The sequence below is a fragment of the Drosophila subobscura genome, chromosome E (genome assembly GCF_008121235.1).
Source record: "Drosophila subobscura isolate 14011-0131.10 chromosome E, UCBerk_Dsub_1.0, whole genome shotgun sequence".
NCBI lineage: Eukaryota > Metazoa > Arthropoda > Insecta > Diptera > Drosophilidae > Drosophila > Drosophila subobscura.
In genome coordinates, this window is record NC_048531.1 from 9410916 (window position 1) to 9427512 (window position 16597).

The following is a 16597-nucleotide window of genomic DNA, read 5'->3' on the forward strand; positions in this document are numbered from 1 at the left end:
ATCGCCCTTAATTTAATTCCTTGTTTTAGTAGCGCCTTCAAAAATCATTGAAAAAAGGTTGAAAACAACACACAAAAATAACTGAAAGAAACGCAATAAAACAACAAGCGATACCATTAAAATAAATGTTTCTTAATTTGATTAGAGATGGAATCAACATTATTTCCATATTTGAACTCGCGCCAAGCTTGAACAGCTGTGCGACAGTGGCTGCCAGCACGCACCGATGGTTGAAATTCGATAGTCCGCGAGTTTGCTGATCGATAGCCGATCATACGAAAACGGCCACACTGAACAGACAAAACATAAAATTTATTAACACACAAAAAACACACAAGAAATAAAAACAGATTAGAATTAAAAAGGATACCAATTAGATGGCCATACGATGAGTCGCGATGATCACATGAAATGGTTTCACGCTAATCTATCACGGGAGGCGGCTGACGATCTGTTGAGACAAGGCAAGTTACGACAAGAGACAAAAACTTTGATTTTCTCAGTCAGTGCAAACAGGGACGTGGGCGTGGCGTAGCCTAATGAATCGTGATTTCAATTGATTATCCCCCAACCCCACCACAGGTTACGAAGATGGTACGTTTCTGGTGCGGGAGAGCAGCACAGCAGCTGGCGATTTTGTGTTGAGCATTTTGTGCCAGGAGGAGGTGTGCCATTATCAGGTGCGTCGCCACGGGGAGGATGCCTTCTTCTCCATCGATGATGAGATGCAGACAAAGATACTCCACGGGCTGGACACTCTGGTGGACTACTATCAGCAGGGTGCGAACGGGCTGCCCACCAAGCTGACGGTGCCGCTAATACGTGACCCACCGCCCCACAACACACGCAGTCATGGCGTGACCAACCTGCTGCACCGCGCCACCAGCAAGAACGAGAGCAAAGTGGTCTTTGAGCTGCTCAAGTGTGGCTACCGCAACTTCGATGCCAAGAATCAGCATGGACAGACGGCCCTCCACCTCGCTGCGCTGCACTGTGACGAGGAGATCTTGAAGCTGTTGCTGGATGCGAAAGTTCAGGTCAATAGCTCGGACTCCTTTGGATGCCAGCCATTGCATGTGAGTGTCCAGCGATCTTCAGTGCTGATTTTCCTGCTAATTCCCGCTTCAATCTGTACAGTATGCGGCACGGAGTAAGCCTGCCAGCTTCATACGCACTCTGATCGCTGCCCAGGCCAATGTGCAGGGCAGAAACATAGAAAACGGATTCGTGCCGCTGCATGAGGCAGCCAAGCATGGCAATCTGGAGGCTGTGCAGGAGCTGTTGCTGGCCGAAGCCCCACTGCTGCCGCGCACCAGCTCTGGCGAGTTTCCCTTCGATCTGGCCAAGGAAGCGGGACAAACGAGCGTCGAGCAGTTTCTGCTCAACTACAAGCTGCCGCCGGCAAGCACCACCAGAGAGCAGTGGTACCATGGCACACAGACGCGAGACGAGGCCGTGGCCATGCTCACGCAATATGCCAAAGAGCTGTTGGCCAAGCAGCCGGGCGTGGACACTTCTGGCTGCTTTCTTGTGCGCTATTCCGAATCCCCGGCTGCGTCTGGCCTGGTACTGACCCTCCTCAGCGATCAGGTGGTGAAGAACTTTCGCATATCCCAAGCGCCGCTCTACTCGAACGGTGTCAAAGTGCACCCGGATGGCGTGAGTGATGATAGAAAACATTTTAGGGAGACAAAATCCTCACACGAATCTCTGTCTCTTTCAGTCGAAATTCATGTTCATTGATGACGGTCCCTACTGGCCCAGCCTGGAGCATCTGATAGCCAACTTTATGCGCTTCTCGTATGGCCTGCCGGTGAGCCTGAAGTATGCAGTGCCGCCAAAGCCCAAGCCGGAGGTGCCCTCGTTTGCGACCATACCACGATCGACGGTGAAGCACAGGACAACGCCATCGGTGACGCCGCCCACTCCAGTGCCGCATCCGCACCACGCCCACCCGCATGTACCCGCCCTGACCATCGCGAAGAAGAAGCAAAAGGAGAACAGCAGCTCCATGTTCAACACGCTGCGCCTCACGAGCCCCAAGAAGGCGCTCTTCGACATGAACAGCCTGCGCAAGAGCAAATCCAAGAGCAAGCGATCCGAATCCGAGAGCAGCGTAAGCGGATCGCTGGCCAAGTCCGAGCGGGAGCAGGAGCTCCAGGCAGCCGCCCCAATGCTCAAGAGTTTATCATTCTCCACGGAGTTTTCCAATTTCCACGTGGATGCAGCCAGTCCAGGTGCTGCAGCTGCAGCAGCAGAAGGCGAGCTGTACAATGTGCCACGGAACAATACGCCCATTGAGATTGATCTGCCGCCAATTGCCCAAAAGACTGAAGCAGAAGTTGAGTATTTCACGAAGAGCGATGTGGCCATTGAACGGGAGCGTGCTGGCCAGTGGAACGCCACTGGCTATCAGCAGACTGTGGATGTGCTCTGGCTGTTGGATCAGCCGGTCAAGCTGCCACCGGCCGCGACTCGCCTCAATTCGCTCATCTCCACCGCCTCCACGGAGAGCGAAATGGCTGGCTATCTGCACAGAAAGTGCAGCGAGACCCCCACCACGCCCACTTCAGCCGCCTTGGAGGCGGCCAAGCTGAGGTTTTTCATCGACCAAGAGAATCTGTTGCTGGATAATGAAATCGGACATGGGGAATTCGGGTCTGTGCACCGCGGCTGGCTGGTGAAGAAGAGCAGAGAGGACAGCGACGAGTCGACCCGCCAGGAGGTGGCCATCAAAATGCTGTGCGATGAGCACAGCAACAAGCAGGAGTTCCTGCGCGAAGCCTCGGTGATGATGCGCCTGGAGCACAAGTGCATTGTGCGTCTCATTGGCATTTCGAAGGGGGATATGCTGATGATGGTCCAGGAGCTGGCTCCCCTGGGCTCTATGCTTCAGTACATACTCGATCACAGTGCAGAGATCACGGCCAACACAGAGCTGAAGCTGTGGGCATCCCAGATCGCTTGTGGTATGTACAAAAGAGTCAACAAAGTCGAGCTCAGTTTTACTCTCCCTCTCTCTTATTGCAGGCATGCATTATCTGGAATCTCAGCATTTTGTGCACCGTGATCTGGCGGCCAGGAACATATTGTTGACCGCCCGCCATCAGGCGAAGATCAGCGACTTCGGCATGTCGCGTTCCCTGCGGCCGGGCAGCACGGAGTATCAGTTTACGCAGGGTGGCCGCTGGCCCATCCGTTGGTACGCGCCGGAGAGCTTCAATCTGGGCGTCTTCTCGCATGCCAGTGACGTGTGGTCGTTTGGGGTGACAATTTGGGAGATGTTTGCCCTCGGTGCGCCGCCCTATGGCGAGATTTCCAATGTGGATGCCATCAAGCTGGTGGACAGTGGCGAGCGTTTGCCACAGCCAGATCTGTGCCCTGCCTACATCTATGCCGCAATGCTGAGCTGCTGGAAGGAGCATCCCAAAGACCGGCCTACGTTTGCCTATCTAATGGAGTTCTTCACCCGCGATCCCGACTACCAAAACCTGCCCGATATGGTGCAAACTGTTCATATATAGGATCCCGCGTGGCGCTTCACCTTCGTCCCATTCTTTTTCAAGTGCAATTTTCTCTGTTTAAAGTTAACTTTTATGTTTTTTTCTCGTTTTGTCCCTTAGATCGTAGCTCGTAGATCGCACTTGTTATCCCTCTGAAAGTATTTCGCGAGTTCTGATCTACATAAATGTATATTTAATAATCTGTAATAATCGTACAACAAATGTGTCAATCGAAAGTGCCTTAAAAACATTTATAAAACTAATTTTTATATCAATGTTGACTCTATTGTTTCTGATTACATTCCAACGGACTGACTGGCTCTGATGTTGTTGTCATGTCCCCACACAGTCTACACACCAACCACACAGTTAAGAATCGTTTTTATTTGTTTAATAATATGAGCATCATATTGTATTCTGTATCCTTGACGCTGATTGTACACCTGTACCTATTGGTAAGTGCTGTCCTTAGACCTCTGTCAAAGCGTTGCTCATTCTCAAATTGCAGTTCCAGTTGCCATGCATCGATGCCAGGAGCGTCACCATGGATATCGGAGGCAGAAACTCTACCAGCAATGGCACACGCGCTGCATTCGAGCCGAAGACCAACGCCACCACCAAGGAGAGGCCTCCATCTTCAAGCAGTTCCCCCTCCGCCATGAAGACCATTAAGCGCATAAGGCGAGCGCGAACAGATCTACCCAAATATAAATTCACCTTCGATGAGTCGCACTTGCCCTGCGACTACGATGTCACTGGATCATTCAAGTTTATGAATGACTTTCCCAAATACTGCAGAGACTCGTACCAGCAGAGGTTCATGAGCGAGGCGGAGTACCGCATGTATATGCTGTATCAGACGGAGGGATTCTTCTTTGGCCAGTACCACGAGCGCTTGATACGCTTTGAGAAGGATACACACACCTTTGACTACCGTGATACTGGCTTTTGAGATTCGGTTGCAGATATTAAATTATCGGTAGAGACAGTGTCCAACTGGTGATAGTTCTTGCTGGGGTTTGTTTAGAAATGTTTAAACATTTTATTGCAGTTCTTTTTATACAAAAACGTGGATAACATAAGTTGTGTTAGTTGTTTCAAAGTTTGTATATTAATTGTAAACTATGTTAGTAATATGTTTTCATGGAAAGACTACAATCTACGTTAGGCGGATTAGTTGTTGGACTATAGAATGGTTTAGTTATATTTGTTTGCCGCTAAGAAAGCTTCAATCATCCGGAGCCGTTCATTGCCTGCTTGACATTCGATGCGGAGACGAGCTTCAGGGCACCCATGATGCCATTCAGATTCTGCTCGTTGTAGGCCTTGCCCTGCAGAGGCGTCACCACGGGCACAGTCTCATCGCTGTGCGGCAACTTGATGCCAATTTCTTTCATCAAACCCTGCGAGAAAGAGTACACAATTATATGCGCATAAAAAGGAGCGATGTATGTGCTGCACTCACTGCCTCCACTTCGACCGTCAGCTTGAGCTTCATGCCCTGCTCGTCGCCCTTCAGCTCGAGATCCTTTTCGACGGTGAACTTCGGTGTCTTGCCAATGACCCAATCCCAAGAGCTATAGTTGGACCGCAGCTCTTCGATGCCGGGGAACCATTTCTCTGTGGGATTGATCAATTGGAAGCCGCGCTGCTGCATTGTCTGGGCGTTGCCGCCATCCTCCAAGGCTGTAGCCACCGTACGCAGGTATTCGTATCCGACCGCGGAGAGCAGCTGCGAGACATTCACATTCGGATTCACATCCACCAGATTGCGTATGGGCGAAGGCACTGAGACTGTGGCACGACTGATGTAGTTGGCTGGCTCCTTCACCAGAGACTCTCCCAAATGCAGCTTGTTGGCGCTGGCCAGAATGGTGCAGTGGTGATAGGAGTTCGGGTGTCCCAGCTTCGCGGCTGTTCCAGAAATCTGTAATTGAGCAAGGGCGTAAATTATCAATGGGAATGGGAACAGATGCGACTGCGAGTACGACTACGAGTGCAGCTGTACGTAGAGGTGTGTGCTGACGCTAGTGCAAGGTCAACTAGAGATCAGTGGCTGAGATAAGAGGCGCTGATGCTCTGGCTCCCTGCTCTTACCTTCTTGTTCCTTATCACAATGTCGTCACGCTCATTGATCTCCGCCTTGATGGCCCACTCGCGGAACAGCGCCCTTGTGACAATGTTCAAATTGTACTTGCGATCGTAGCGCTCTCTGGGCGTAAAGAAGGTGCAATTGAGATTGCCGCGATCGTGGTAAACGGCTCCGCCGCCACTGTTGCGCCGTGCCAGAGTAATGCCACGCTCCACCAGCTGGGAAACGTTCGCTTCGGTAAACGGATTCTGGTGGCGGCCAATGACCACACAGGGATCGTTGGCCCACAGCAGTAGGACGTGATGGTGGCCAAAATCAAAGTTCTTGTACAGCCAGTCCTCGAGGGCCAGGTTGGTGAAGATGTCATTCGACTGTGAGATGAACACGGACTTCTTGATCTCGGCATCGGGCACAGCTGGCGGGGTCTGGCGCTGACGCTTGCTCAGCTTTGCAGCTGTGGGGGGCACCGCTGGGGCAGACGACGACGACGACGACGGTTCACCTACATCGCTGCTATCAGTTGAGGCGAGGCGCGTGATTTTGCTTCCAGATGCCAGCAGCAGACGCAGCTGGCTCGAATTGCGACGCAAGAGCAAGCTCATTGTGGCTCGAGGAAGTGGGAAAACTGCTTCGTGTGTTGTCAAGCAGTGCTGGTGCAGGCAACGAATTGCACTTGTAACCAAAACAAGGTCAAAGATGTCGGCAAAAGCTCTTAACGGTTGTTGTTGTTATGCTTGCTGCTGTTGATTTTTGTTGTTTGTGCGGGGTTATGTTGAATTTTGATTGTCTGCTCTAATTTAGAATCGAATTTCCTATCTACTTTAGCTAATATTGTCGATCTATATTCGTTTGGTGTTTTTGCTTTGGTCTTAGGGTGGACTTTAGACTGTCGCTCTGGGCTCGCTCGCCTTGCCTGTGTTTGCAGCAACCGAACTGGCGGAGATGAGGTACTCGTGCAGGGCGGGGGTCTGGTGCAGCCACTTGAAGGTTTGATGGAGACCACAGACACGCTTTCGGAGACCCAGGCAGTCCTTATTGCAGCAGTTCTCTTGCATACTACGCCTCACACCCATCCAAAGAAAATCAAAGCCGGAACGATCAGAATTTTGGGCCAGAAAAGACGATCTTTTCTTGACCAGCAGCAAAGCAGCGCAGCAAGCAGTTCTTCAGGTGTTTTTCCACTTGTCCCTTCCACTCGGGTACTCCGCAACACAAAAGGATTTTTCTGCTGACTTGGAAATTTTCCACTCTTTGTTCGCGACGGTCGACGGCACGCGGCGGAAAATGAGCGGGGGGTAGACAAACAATTGGATTGGCTGGGCGGCAATGAAACGTCTTCACTTCGTGAGCACTTCGAAATGTGACTTTTTCGTTTTGTTGTTGATAAGTGACATGTATTCGTTAGTGTGGCCAGAGTGGGAGAGAAAAAAGTTCGTAGGAGCTTTCGCTCAGCTGTGACTTTGTTGTTGTTGTACAATTTAATTCTATTTGCGTGATTCAAGACAAATTTATTTTATAAATAAGACATTTTGTTCGAGTCTGAGTTGCAATTTTAGTTTGGTATGCCACCGTTGTTGATGTACTCCGCCTCGAGAGGATCTATGGGTTTGCGTGCAAAACGTGCCGGCAGCTCCCAATCCTCAATGGCAGGTCCTCCAGCCAGCTGGAAAAAAATCAAATTAGTGTTTTCCAAAGGTTCTACACTACTACACAATAAGTTCTCTAGTAAATGGGCTTAAACAGTTAACCTTTTTGCCTCCTGCTGGCTTTGAACTTGCCTGCTTATTTGCAGTCTGTGCACCGGCTGCGGCCGCACCCAATCCTCCTTTGCGGAACTGTATGAGCGGCACACGCTTGGCCAAACTAATAACCGTGGGACGTACCATTTCTTAACGGGCAAATTTTTTATATTTCCACAAAAGAGTTTGAGAAAAGAAAAGTTTGGATTGGTGTTCCAGTTACGTGAATAACAGCTGACGCTGAACAGGGCTGCCAAATCGTGCAGTTTGGTATGGCTCCCATCTCTATTGTACTATCGTTTCGGTTTCTATCGAAGAAGTTAATTCGATACGCTTTTCTACACATCTCCAACACGAAGCAAAAAGACAACAAAATTAATTAATTAAAAAACTGCCGCAAATAGCAACAATCGACGATTCATTCTGAATTCCATTTCAACCGTTGATCGGTTTCGTAAAGGCGCCCATCGAAAGCATTCTAGCAATTGTATTTTGGGGCGGCTTTTCACAATGAACGTCACAGCAGGCGGTACTGGGACGACCAGTGCGAGTGCGGCTGCAGCCAACACCGTTTTCAACAACACTCTGCTGGCATCTGCGACTGGAGCCACCACCATGCCGATGGCCCAGCTAGCGGACGGTTGGCTGGAACTGGAGTCCGATCCGGGTCTCTTCACGCTGCTGCTGGAGGATTTCGGCTGTAACTAGTCCCCTGATTGACTCCTCATCCCACCCAAAATTCATAAACATTTGATTTCAGGTCACGACGTTCAGGTGGAGGAGGTGTATGATCTGCAGAAGCCGATCGAGAGCCCCTACGGTTTCATTTTCCTCTTTCGCTGGATCGAAGAGCGGCGTGCACGTCGGAAGATAGTGGAGACCACCGCTGAGATCTTTGTTAAGGACGAAGAAGCCATATCCAGCATATTCTTTGCCCAGCAGGTTGTGCCCAATAGCTGCGCCACCCATGCCCTGCTGTCTGTTCTCTTGAACTGCAACGAGAATAACTTGCAGTTGGGCGATACGCTGAGTCGTCTGAAGATCCACACCAAAGGCATGAGTCCAGAGAACAAAGGGCTGGCCATAGGCAACACACCGGAGCTGGCATGTGCCCACAACTCGCATGCCATGCCGCAGGCACGACGCCGCCTGGAGCGGACTGGCGCTGGTGTCGCCAGCTGCCGTTTTACGGGGGAAGCCTTTCACTTTGTCAGCTTTGTGCCCATAAATGGTCAACTGTTTGAGCTCGATGGCCTGAAGCCGTACCCCATGAATCATGGCGGATGGGAGGACCATGAGGACTGGACGGATAAGTTTCGGCGTGTGATGGCGGAGAGACTGGGCATCGCGACGGGCGAGCAGGACATACGCTTCAATCTGATGGCCGTTGTGCCCGACAGAAGGATTGCCATCACTCACAAATTGAAAATGCTGCGCACCAATCAGGCGATTGTCTCCGGCACACTGCAGAAGCTGCTGAAGGCAGACGAGCAAGGCGAGGCGGGAAATGGTGACCAGCAGCGACCGGACACGCCCACCACACTGCTGGAGCCAAGCGCCTTCACCGCACGCGATCTGCAGTCACTGCTGAAGAACCTCGACACAGAAATTGCCATCAATGAGCAGCATTTGGCGGATGAGAACGATCGCCGACAAATGTTCAAAGTGGATGCCAGTCGCCGCACACACAATTACGACAAATTCATCTGCACCTTCCTCTCCATGCTGGCCCACCAGGGCGTGCTCGGCGAGCTGGTCAGCCAGCATCTGTTGCCCTCGCGGAAGGTGAGCGGCCAAAGTGCTGCCAATCGCATAAGCAAACAAAACAGCGCCGCCTCGAGTGCAGGTGCCAACGCTGGCGCCAACGCCGGGTCCACGTCCAAGAGCCAGCAGCAGCAGCCGCAGCAGGCGGCAGCTTCGAAAAATGGCAAATCTCCTGGGAAAAGCCCAGGCAGACGCCGAAAAGGGCGCAACAAGTGCAGGAAGCGAAAGTAAATATCAATTTATGCATTTATACATAATGATTTATGTATTTACATATGAAATTATGTATTTTGATGCAACCGCCATTCCAGTATCGAATAGAGAAGAACAACACGGCTTGGCAGCTTCTTAAGTTTTATTGATCAGTTTTCGGATCATTTTAATAATAAAAAAACCATTTTGTTCATATGATTAATGTTCTGCGAATCCTTGACACAGCAAGGAGCCCACAGCAAACGTGTGTGTGTGTATGCATTATAAGTAATATAATGTTCTGATATATATTTATATATCTATGATAGTTTTATAACAAAAAACGTACTCATTCAATAATTCTCTGGTCTACCCTCTTGTTTGCTTGGGGCTAAAACATTTCATGCACCCGATGTAAAGTTGATTCTAACAGAAAACAATGAATGCAATAATAGTAGGATGTGTGTGTGTGTGCAATCAATTCAATGAATTATTATTTATAAACTATAAAAGGCATTTGATGGGCACTCTCAAATGGTTAACAAAACAATTTACTTTCTGTCTTATAGTAACTGGGGGGGTTAACGATGCTTGTTTAGTGTGACTGACTGACTGATAATTTTGCTTGACTAAGTCTAAAATATTTTACTGGCATTTACACACCCCCCATCAGGGGGCTATTGCCGTTCTATATGTAATGTAGTTCTATATACGCCTTACGTTGCGTTGCGATGCGATGTGTGTGGTGAGCAGTACGACGAGAGCAGCCTTTAAAAAACGCAGACACTTATTTTATGCTATTCTGTTTGCCAGTTGCCAATTGCCTTTGATGTTGTAGCTTTAGCAGAGTCTCCAATTTGTGACTTTGTTGTTTGCTTTACTTGTGGAGTGTTCAACTTGATACCGTTGCATTGGCAGCCGCTGTCTCGCCATTTGTGAGCTGTGCGGGCGCTGCTTGCACCTGATTATTGTCGTTGACAGTGTCCGATTCTCCATTGTTATTGGCAGAGGCCACAATCGATTTGATCGCCTCGTTCACATCACTCTCATCGGTATTGGCTTTCAAATGCTTCTCAATTTCGCTGCGCACCTTAACAATGTCCCTTTGGCTGTGGGGAAAGAGTAGAACGTTAGCCACCAGTTTCGGTTTGGGGTTGCAGCCACAAGACTCACCTAATTTGCACAAACAGAATGCCATTGATTGTGTTCAGCATCTCCAGCACTGAGCCCATCGAGGGCGGTGTAATGTGAATGGGCGGCAGGTCGCTGGTCAGCTTGCCATTGGAATAGATATCGTTCATCTTGCGCTGCAGGAGCACAGCTTGCTGGGTCAACAGTCGCAGACATTCCGCCGAGTCCCGAGTCTTTTCATGCTTATCGCCCAGCTAAAGCACACCAAATGAGTGTTATTTGAGGTTCTTTTGGGGCGGGTGCACGCCCTCTTACCTGTGACTTGTAAATGGTGTACGTTTCCTTTTCATTGTTCAGCGCCGAGCGGAAGTCGCCCATGCAGGACTGTGTGCGTGCCATCAAATGGTAGCTGACTGCCACATGCATTGCCTTGTTGCCAAAGTACTTCAAATTCAGCTTCAAGGCGTGCTCGATGAAGCGCAGCGACAGCTCATACTCTCCCAGCGCATGCAGAATCAAGCTAATGTTGCTCTGTAATAAGCGAAAGAAGCAATCAATATTCCTCGTTCCGCTGCTGCACGCTCATTCAATGCTTACATCGATCAGTGCCACCTCCGGATGATCTTCGCCGCAAGTCAGCACCAACAGGTAGCGGGCTCTGTACAAAAGTTTCAGGGACATGCCCACATGTCCGTTGGCAAACGAATACAGCGATAAATGTGTCTGCAAATAATAAGTTTACAATTAAATGAAGGGATAACAACTGGGGGGGACATTGCTTACGTATTCCAAAATGGTCGATGGATTGTCAATGCCATTTACGCGCTCACTCATGATAACCGCACGCTGCTGAATGGCCAAGGCGTCTTGGGCATCGCCCAGCAGATAGCTGAGGCGAGCCAGCATCCTCAGGCATGAGCCGTTCTCCTGGTGCATGGCCCCAAAGACATTGTTCAGCAGATTGAGCGCTTCGCTGATCAGTTCGTAGCCCTCCTTGAACAGTCCCTGCTGTATCTTGGCCTGGCCCGTGGTGTAGAAGTTGTAGGCATCGGATGCCCTGGGGCTTATGTGCTTCACCACCGGGAACACATTGACGATGTCATCGTCGCCGAACGTGGGCTTGTGCTTGGAATCAAAGTTGTACTCGCGCAGGAGCACCTGAATTCCCACCTTCAGACAGAAGGCGCGCAGCAGGCAGATCCGCATAATGCCAAACTTCTGCATGGCACTGTCCATGGAGTCGCAGTCGAGATCCCAGTCCCAGTAGGCCTTCGTTTCGCGGCGTATCTGCTGCCACAGCGAACGTGGTGTGACCTGGGTCCAGTCGTAGGCGCTCGTGGAGCTCGAGGAGGATGTTGAGCTGCCGCTCCCATTCAGGTTCTGGGTGGCCGCCTGCTGCTGCTGCTGCTGTCCCTTGCCGCCCTTGGAGGACTTGTGCTTATTGTGCTTGCCGCCACCGTTGCCGCCGCGCTTCTTGTGCACCTCGTCGTTGCTGATGACCGGATTGACGGGCCCATTGGTCAGCAGACAGTTCAGAAAGTGGCTGATGGCGACGGACAGGTGCATGGGATCGGTGCTCTGCATGTAGGTGTAGTAAATGTGTTTGGTTGCCCTCACAATTAGCTCCATGATGGCGATGCGATGCAGATATTCCATGCGTGGCATCTGGCCCAGCGTCTTAATCACCTTGCCCAGATACCGCACATTGATGCCGTGGCTGTGCAGCGACTCGGTCAGATTCTGTCCATCAATAGGTGGCGAGGAGTGGGACAGGTGCTCCTTGACAAAGGCGGGTATCTGTTTGACCACAAGGAACTCTGCGGCCTCCTGCACGAGCAGCTTTTGCTTGGCCACCGAGCCGGAGGTGCTCTCCTCGCCATCAACGTGACGGATGCCCGGCGAGAAGACGTCGGGATTGAAGCGGAAATCGAATTCCTTTTCCTTTATCGAGCCAACGGCGGCACAAGCCTGCTTGACCACCTCGGCAGCCTGCACCTCATTGGAGGTGGCCACATGCGACTGGGCTTCCCGTATGGCATTGACCATCGCCTCGGCGTTCTTAGTCTCGACAGGCGTTGCCTGTTCCTGTTTGGGTTCCTGCACCTTCTCGATTTGCTTCTCATTTCCATTCTCTTGGCTCTCCTTTTCTGCCTCTTCAATGGCGGGCAATTTCTTCTTCTCTTGTGACTCCTGTTCCTCCGGCTTCTTGGCATTCAGCTGCTGCAGATGCATGGCAGCGATGCGAATAAAGTTCACGTAGCGATCCTCAACGAAGGCCTCCAGCAGCTCCTGCCTGAGGCAGCACAACTTGTGGCGGTGCTCGATGGGGAAACCCATTTCCACCAGCTCCTTGCTCAGCTTCACATCCTGCAGCTTCAGGAAGTTGACGTCTGGCGGGAAGGTGCGCAGCAGATCGAGAATATAGTGCCGGCCATCGTTGCCAATGATGCCCTTGCACTCCACCGAAGAGCACAGCTCCACAGGCTCGTCCCGTTCGTTGTACACGGAGTGGGGCAGGATCTTCAGATGCTTGCCCGCCTGCCGCAGCAGCTCCAAGTACTTGGGATGGCTCAAAACGGTCTTGCCAAAGTCTATGGATCCATAGACGACGCTCTGCTCCTGCTCGCGCTCCAGGATGCCCGGAATAATGGACTGGGCTGTCACTCTGTAGCCACGATAGTCAATAACCACCGTGCCCAGGGTGTACAGACCCTCCACATCGACGGCATTGTATACCCGCACACCATGGAGGTCATAGCGGGGCGCTACATACGCGGCATAGTCCCCGCCCAGCTCCTTGTAGTGGTCCCTCACATCGAAGCCGAGCGAGAAGAATATGTTGTTCCAGATGAACATCTGCATCTTGGAGTCCTCGCCGGGATTGATGGCCAGCACATTGCCATCAATGACGGCCATGGCTCCCCGTGTGGCGGCAGTGACAAAGTCGCCATGGACCTTGAATATGGCGCGCTCGCGCAGCAAGCGCTCTGGCAGTGTCTTGCGAGGAAGCTCACGCGTCGTCTGCAACTCCTCGTTCCAGTCGCGCGTCTGGCCGGGTATGTGCTCCTCGTATCTGCACGAGATAAACCAAAAACCACCGCCAAGAGTGTGAGTAAAGGATCAATGGGGTTTGCTTAATTATTCGTCACTTACCCCAACTTGGAGCTAAAGGCATCCTCGGCACGTATGGCATCTACGGTGTGCTCCAGTGTGGGCGCTGCCCACTGGTACACCTGGTAGGGTGTGGCCACCCGCTCGAAGGCATGTCGCAGCGTGCGACGCTTCTGTATGGTCTGGAAGGCACGTCGGAACGAGGGCGATATGTGGGAGAGCAGATCGATGAGCGAGTGGCTCAGATGGCTGGGATTGTCAGGCTTTGGGTTGAAGGTGTCATCCGTGGACTGATTGATGAAGAAGCCCCTGGAGCAGGCCGAGATATGATAGCGCTTCTCCTCCATGGTGATGACATACAGATACATGAGATCGCCGTGCAGCTTGCGGGGACCAGGCGGCGGATTCCACGCGGATGTGGTGAGCACCTTCAGGGCCTGTGGCCCCTTGGCGTTCTTGAAGTTCGGATGGAGGGGCAGCAGCGGCGGCTCATACACACCGGGCGTCACATAGTCCGGCGGCGTGCAGTCAACAGAGTCGGGGCGCGTCTTCTTCTTGTCCAAGAGATCGCCCTGCGTGATCGTGTTCAAGTAGGTCAGCGAGGTGCATTCAATGCCATTGTAGGCATCGGCGGGATCCAAATTCTTCAGCAGATCGCGCACATGGCGCACGTGGATGCGCGCCTCTCGCATGGTGTACGGCTCCTCGACCACTTTGATGGTGGAGCCCGACTCCAGGTGCTCAATCGTTTTCAGCTCGGCGAAGTTGTCGAGCGTCACGTTGTCCAGCTGAAGGGAGAAGCAGGTCCTGTGGCAGGACTCCTCGCGATCCATGAGCAGTTGATGAATCTCCTGCACCAGCTCCATGCTGGACAGCTGCACACTCAGCAGCTCTGCTCCGGGACAGCTAATGTTCACATGAATACCCACATCGTGCAGGGCATCCAGATCAATGTCCTCCGTTTCGAGCTCTGCAGACTCAGCCTCAGCCTCAGCGGATCCATCTTCCTTGGCAGCCAGCACATTCGCATTGGCATCTGCATCGGCATCGCCATCATCTTCCGATTTCTTCTCCTCGACATGTCCATTGATCAGAGCGGCTTCATCTGCGGTTAGGGGTGGGCTTTTGTTGCGATTCTTCTTGCCTGCAAATTGAATTGGTGGATTCTGGTTATCGTTTCTGTCATTTAAGTGGCGTATAAGGAATTGTGGCTCAATGCGGTGGGAATGGAGCGCTAAAAACCAAAATATTTTCAACTTTTTACTGGGTTCCAGCGACATTGTTAAATTGATAATAATTTATATTTGTTGTAAGTATTCTGAAGGCTAAGTCCCAGTGTTGTTTCTCTCAAATTTACATAACAAACGAAACAAGCAACCCGCATGTTCGTTTACCGTTGCCGCTCACTGTGTCTGTAGCTGTATGGTGCGTTTGTTCGTGTATGTGTGTGTGCAGTGGAAAGAAACAAAAGACAGAAAAACAAACTCAAGAAACAGCACGCCGCTGATAAGGCCAAAGGGGCCGGCCGGGTTCGGGATCGGATTCGGTTTCGATTTCGAAGAGTCCCAGACAGTAAGCGAACCTGAGATCCCTTCGATTTTCACAATGGCAATGCTAATTTCAACAGCCGCCTATGAAATTACAGCACAGGAACGAACCAGAGCCGTGAGATAGCGGGAGTGCAAAGTAAACACTGAAAACGCTCTCGCGACGCGTTGGGTTGGTGGAAAGAGAAGAGCGATAGGGCGATGCGCTGCGTCGAACCGAACTGTTTTAGAAAACATGATTTACATAATTGTCGAGTAATTGTTGTATGTGTGTGTGTGTTTGATGCATGCAGTTGGGGCAGCTAGCACGTGTTAATTGTAGGTTAAACTCAACAAGAAATCTCCTCCCTGCAAGACCAGAGACCCCAGTGCCCAACAGGGGTTAATGAACAGTGGGGATCGGGTGAACAACATGTGCGTTGCCATGCCAAGACACACACATGCCCGCACGCGGGCGCACGAAGACGACAGACGACAGCGAAATGAAAATGTAACTTTGAATCCAACACACATTTACGTTGCAATTGTAACGCACGCGGTTCCTGCAGCCTATCGCGAGGGTAATGAGAGAGGGGGCGAGCCAGAGCTAGAGACAGCGACAGCGGGCGCCGCTTTTAAGGCATGATAGGGAGAAAAAATCCATTACGTAATGTTAAAAATGTTATGTGATTCGATTTTGCAGCAATAATATTGAGGTAGTTTCCATGGAGAGCACTGGAGAGGGGTGGGTGGGTGTTCAGGGCGGGGGAGAGGGTGTAGTTGAACGCACCTTTCTTCTTCGTTGCGGGGCCATCGGCAGCAGTGGTGCCATTGCCATTGACCAAGTTCTGACTTTGATTCTTTTTGCTGCCGGCCAAATTGTTGTTCTCCTTGGCCTTGTTGGTTTTTGTTGTAGCAGCCGCTGCATCCGCCGTCACCGATGAATTTGAATTTTTAGTCTCCATCTCAAGCACCATGGTACTAATCAGCTTCAATTCAAAAAAACACAGAGACACAGGTTCTTTTCACGTTTCTGCTACTGCTGCTGCTGCTGCTGTCTTCGGGCCCGACCGTGTTACACAACTCTCCGCTTGCCACAGCCGAGAGAGATGATGATTTTGATTTATATAAAACGAACTAATCTAGATAACAAACGTGGAGGGTGTTGAATGAGTGACTATATCATAAACATCTATGATAGGTAGGTACTTGATGTCTTTTTCAGCACATTACACTTATTTTATTCGATTTAAGGCGACCCGTTTAAATAGAAAAGTTATTGTTGTCGGCAGGCAGCAGTGTGACCACGGCTGATGGTATAAGAAAGCACTATTTTTGTACTCACGGAATTCAGGATTTTTCCGCAAGCATTTCAGTTGGTTTGAATATCCGTTGGTACAAATTTCAATTTATTAAACGTACAATTATGGAATAGAGTTCATATTCTTATTTTTTCTCAACTAAAGATATTTTCTGTTAATTTGATCACTCAACAAATACGACTGCAATATATAAGGGTACTGTTTCATTGGATGAACC

At 50.7% G+C, this 16597-nt stretch overlaps 7 protein-coding genes across 10 annotated transcripts; 3 read left to right on the forward strand and 4 right to left on the reverse strand.

Moving 5' to 3' along the window:
• The first annotated feature begins 287 nt into the window (after window positions 1–287).
• LOC117891565 (tyrosine-protein kinase Shark) lies at window positions 288–3778 on the forward strand. Of its 2 annotated transcripts, XM_034797087.1 has the most exons (6): window positions 288–464; window positions 583–1076; window positions 1138–1659; window positions 1724–2969; window positions 3031–3259; window positions 3674–3778. In XM_034797087.1, the coding sequence occupies exons 1-6, from the start codon at window positions 389–391 to the stop codon at window positions 3708–3710; spliced, it is 2604 nt and encodes an 867-aa protein (XP_034652978.1). In that variant the 5' UTR covers window positions 288–388; the 3' UTR covers window positions 3711–3778. The 2 variants fall into 2 exon arrangements, with proteins under 2 accessions (XP_034652978.1, XP_034652977.1); XM_034797086.1 differs by lacking the exon at window positions 3674–3778 and having other exon boundaries at window positions 289–464; window positions 3031–3661.
• Window positions 3779–3806: 28 nt separating this feature from the next.
• On the forward strand, window positions 3807–4693 carry LOC117891592. Its single transcript, XM_034797120.1, has 2 exons — window positions 3807–3958; window positions 4012–4693. The coding sequence occupies exons 1-2, from the start codon at window positions 3839–3841 to the stop codon at window positions 4453–4455; spliced, it is 564 nt and encodes a 187-aa protein (XP_034653011.1). The 5' UTR covers window positions 3807–3838; the 3' UTR covers window positions 4456–4693.
• Window positions 4614–6231, reverse strand: LOC117891577 (lipoyltransferase 1, mitochondrial). The gene is made up of 3 exons (XM_034797101.1): window positions 5601–6231; window positions 4969–5430; window positions 4614–4906 (listed from the first exon to the last, which is right to left on the reverse strand). The coding sequence occupies exons 1-3, from the start codon at window positions 6195–6197 to the stop codon at window positions 4736–4738; spliced, it is 1230 nt and encodes a 409-aa protein (XP_034652992.1). The 5' UTR covers window positions 6198–6231; the 3' UTR covers window positions 4614–4735.
• A 184-nt stretch (window positions 6232–6415) lies between these two features.
• On the reverse strand, window positions 6416–6948 carry LOC117891600. The gene has a single exon (XM_034797133.1). The coding sequence runs from the start codon at window positions 6666–6668 to the stop codon at window positions 6477–6479; it is 192 nt and encodes a 63-aa protein (XP_034653024.1). The 5' UTR covers window positions 6669–6948; the 3' UTR covers window positions 6416–6476.
• Window positions 6949–7082: 134 nt separating this feature from the next.
• On the reverse strand, window positions 7083–7582 carry LOC117891599. Of its 2 annotated transcripts, none has more exons than XM_034797131.1 (2): window positions 7374–7582; window positions 7083–7258 (listed from the first exon to the last, which is right to left on the reverse strand). In XM_034797131.1, the coding sequence occupies exons 1-2, from the start codon at window positions 7479–7481 to the stop codon at window positions 7148–7150; spliced, it is 219 nt and encodes a 72-aa protein (XP_034653022.1). In that variant the 5' UTR covers window positions 7482–7582; the 3' UTR covers window positions 7083–7147. The 2 variants fall into 2 exon arrangements, with proteins under 2 accessions (XP_034653022.1, XP_034653021.1); XM_034797130.1 differs by having other exon boundaries at window positions 7344–7581.
• An 83-nt stretch (window positions 7583–7665) lies between these two features.
• LOC117891573 (ubiquitin carboxyl-terminal hydrolase calypso) lies at window positions 7666–9393 on the forward strand. The gene is made up of 2 exons (XM_034797097.1): window positions 7666–8034; window positions 8095–9393. The coding sequence occupies exons 1-2, from the start codon at window positions 7845–7847 to the stop codon at window positions 9327–9329; spliced, it is 1425 nt and encodes a 474-aa protein (XP_034652988.1). The 5' UTR covers window positions 7666–7844; the 3' UTR covers window positions 9330–9393.
• Window positions 9394–9752: 359 nt separating this feature from the next.
• On the reverse strand, window positions 9753–16335 carry LOC117891564 (protein clueless). Of its 2 annotated transcripts, none has more exons than XM_034797083.1 (7): window positions 15849–16335; window positions 13575–14676; window positions 11205–13527; window positions 11019–11144; window positions 10737–10952; window positions 10464–10675; window positions 9753–10399 (listed from the first exon to the last, which is right to left on the reverse strand). In XM_034797083.1, the coding sequence occupies exons 1-7, from the start codon at window positions 16033–16035 to the stop codon at window positions 10183–10185; spliced, it is 4383 nt and encodes a 1460-aa protein (XP_034652974.1). In that variant the 5' UTR covers window positions 16036–16335; the 3' UTR covers window positions 9753–10182. The 2 variants fall into 2 exon arrangements, with proteins under 2 accessions (XP_034652974.1, XP_034652976.1); XM_034797085.1 differs by having other exon boundaries at window positions 11205–13494; window positions 15849–16333.
• Window positions 16336–16597: the final 262 nt, after the last annotated feature.

What these genes read in the sequence shown, in the direction of transcription:
- LOC117891577 (XM_034797101.1), bottom strand. Translation starts at nt 6,197, where the DNA reads ATGAGCTTGCTCTTGCGTCGCAATTCGAGCCAGCTGCGTCTGCTGCTG. An exon ending in TTGTGATAAGGAACAAGAAG is followed by an intron (nt 5,431 to 5,600) that starts GTAAGAGCAGGG and finishes GCTCAATTACAG; the next exon opens with ATTTCTGGAACAGCCGCGAA. An exon ending in TGACGGTCGAAGTGGAGGCA is followed by an intron (nt 4,907 to 4,968) that starts GTGAGTGCAGCA and finishes TCTTTCTCGCAG; the next exon opens with GGTTTGATGAAAGAAATTGG.
- LOC117891573 (XM_034797097.1), top strand. Translation starts at nt 7,845, where the DNA reads ATGAACGTCACAGCAGGCGGTACTGGGACGACCAGTGCGAGTGCGGCT. An exon ending in GCTGCTGGAGGATTTCGGCT is followed by an intron (nt 8,035 to 8,094) that starts GTAACTAGTCCC and finishes ATTTGATTTCAG; the next exon opens with GTCACGACGTTCAGGTGGAG.
- LOC117891599 (XM_034797130.1), bottom strand. Translation starts at nt 7,481, where the DNA reads ATGGTACGTCCCACGGTTATTAGTTTGGCCAAGCGTGTGCCGCTCATA. An exon ending in AGCCAGCAGGAGGCAAAAAG is followed by an intron (nt 7,259 to 7,343) that starts GTTAACTGTTTA and finishes ATTTTTTTCCAG; the next exon opens with CTGGCTGGAGGACCTGCCAT.
- LOC117891592 (XM_034797120.1), top strand. Translation starts at nt 3,839, where the DNA reads ATGTCCCCACACAGTCTACACACCAACCACACAGTTAAGAATCGTTTT. An exon ending in TTGTACACCTGTACCTATTG is followed by an intron (nt 3,959 to 4,011) that starts GTAAGTGCTGTC and finishes CTCAAATTGCAG; the next exon opens with TTCCAGTTGCCATGCATCGA.
- LOC117891600 (XM_034797133.1), bottom strand. Translation starts at nt 6,668, where the DNA reads ATGGGTGTGAGGCGTAGTATGCAAGAGAACTGCTGCAATAAGGACTGC.
- LOC117891564 (XM_034797083.1), bottom strand. Translation starts at nt 16,035, where the DNA reads ATGGTGCTTGAGATGGAGACTAAAAATTCAAATTCATCGGTGACGGCG. An exon ending in ACACCATTTACAAGTCACAG is followed by an intron (nt 10,676 to 10,736) that starts GTAAGAGGGCGT and finishes GGTGTGCTTTAG; the next exon opens with CTGGGCGATAAGCATGAAAA. An exon ending in ATTCTGTTTGTGCAAATTAG is followed by an intron (nt 10,400 to 10,463) that starts GTGAGTCTTGTG and finishes CTTTCCCCACAG; the next exon opens with CCAAAGGGACATTGTTAAGG.
- LOC117891565 (XM_034797086.1), top strand. Translation starts at nt 389, where the DNA reads ATGAGTCGCGATGATCACATGAAATGGTTTCACGCTAATCTATCACGG. An exon ending in TTGGATGCCAGCCATTGCAT is followed by an intron (nt 1,077 to 1,137) that starts GTGAGTGTCCAG and finishes CAATCTGTACAG; the next exon opens with TATGCGGCACGGAGTAAGCC. An exon ending in GGCATCCCAGATCGCTTGTG is followed by an intron (nt 2,970 to 3,030) that starts GTATGTACAAAA and finishes CTCTTATTGCAG; the next exon opens with GCATGCATTATCTGGAATCT.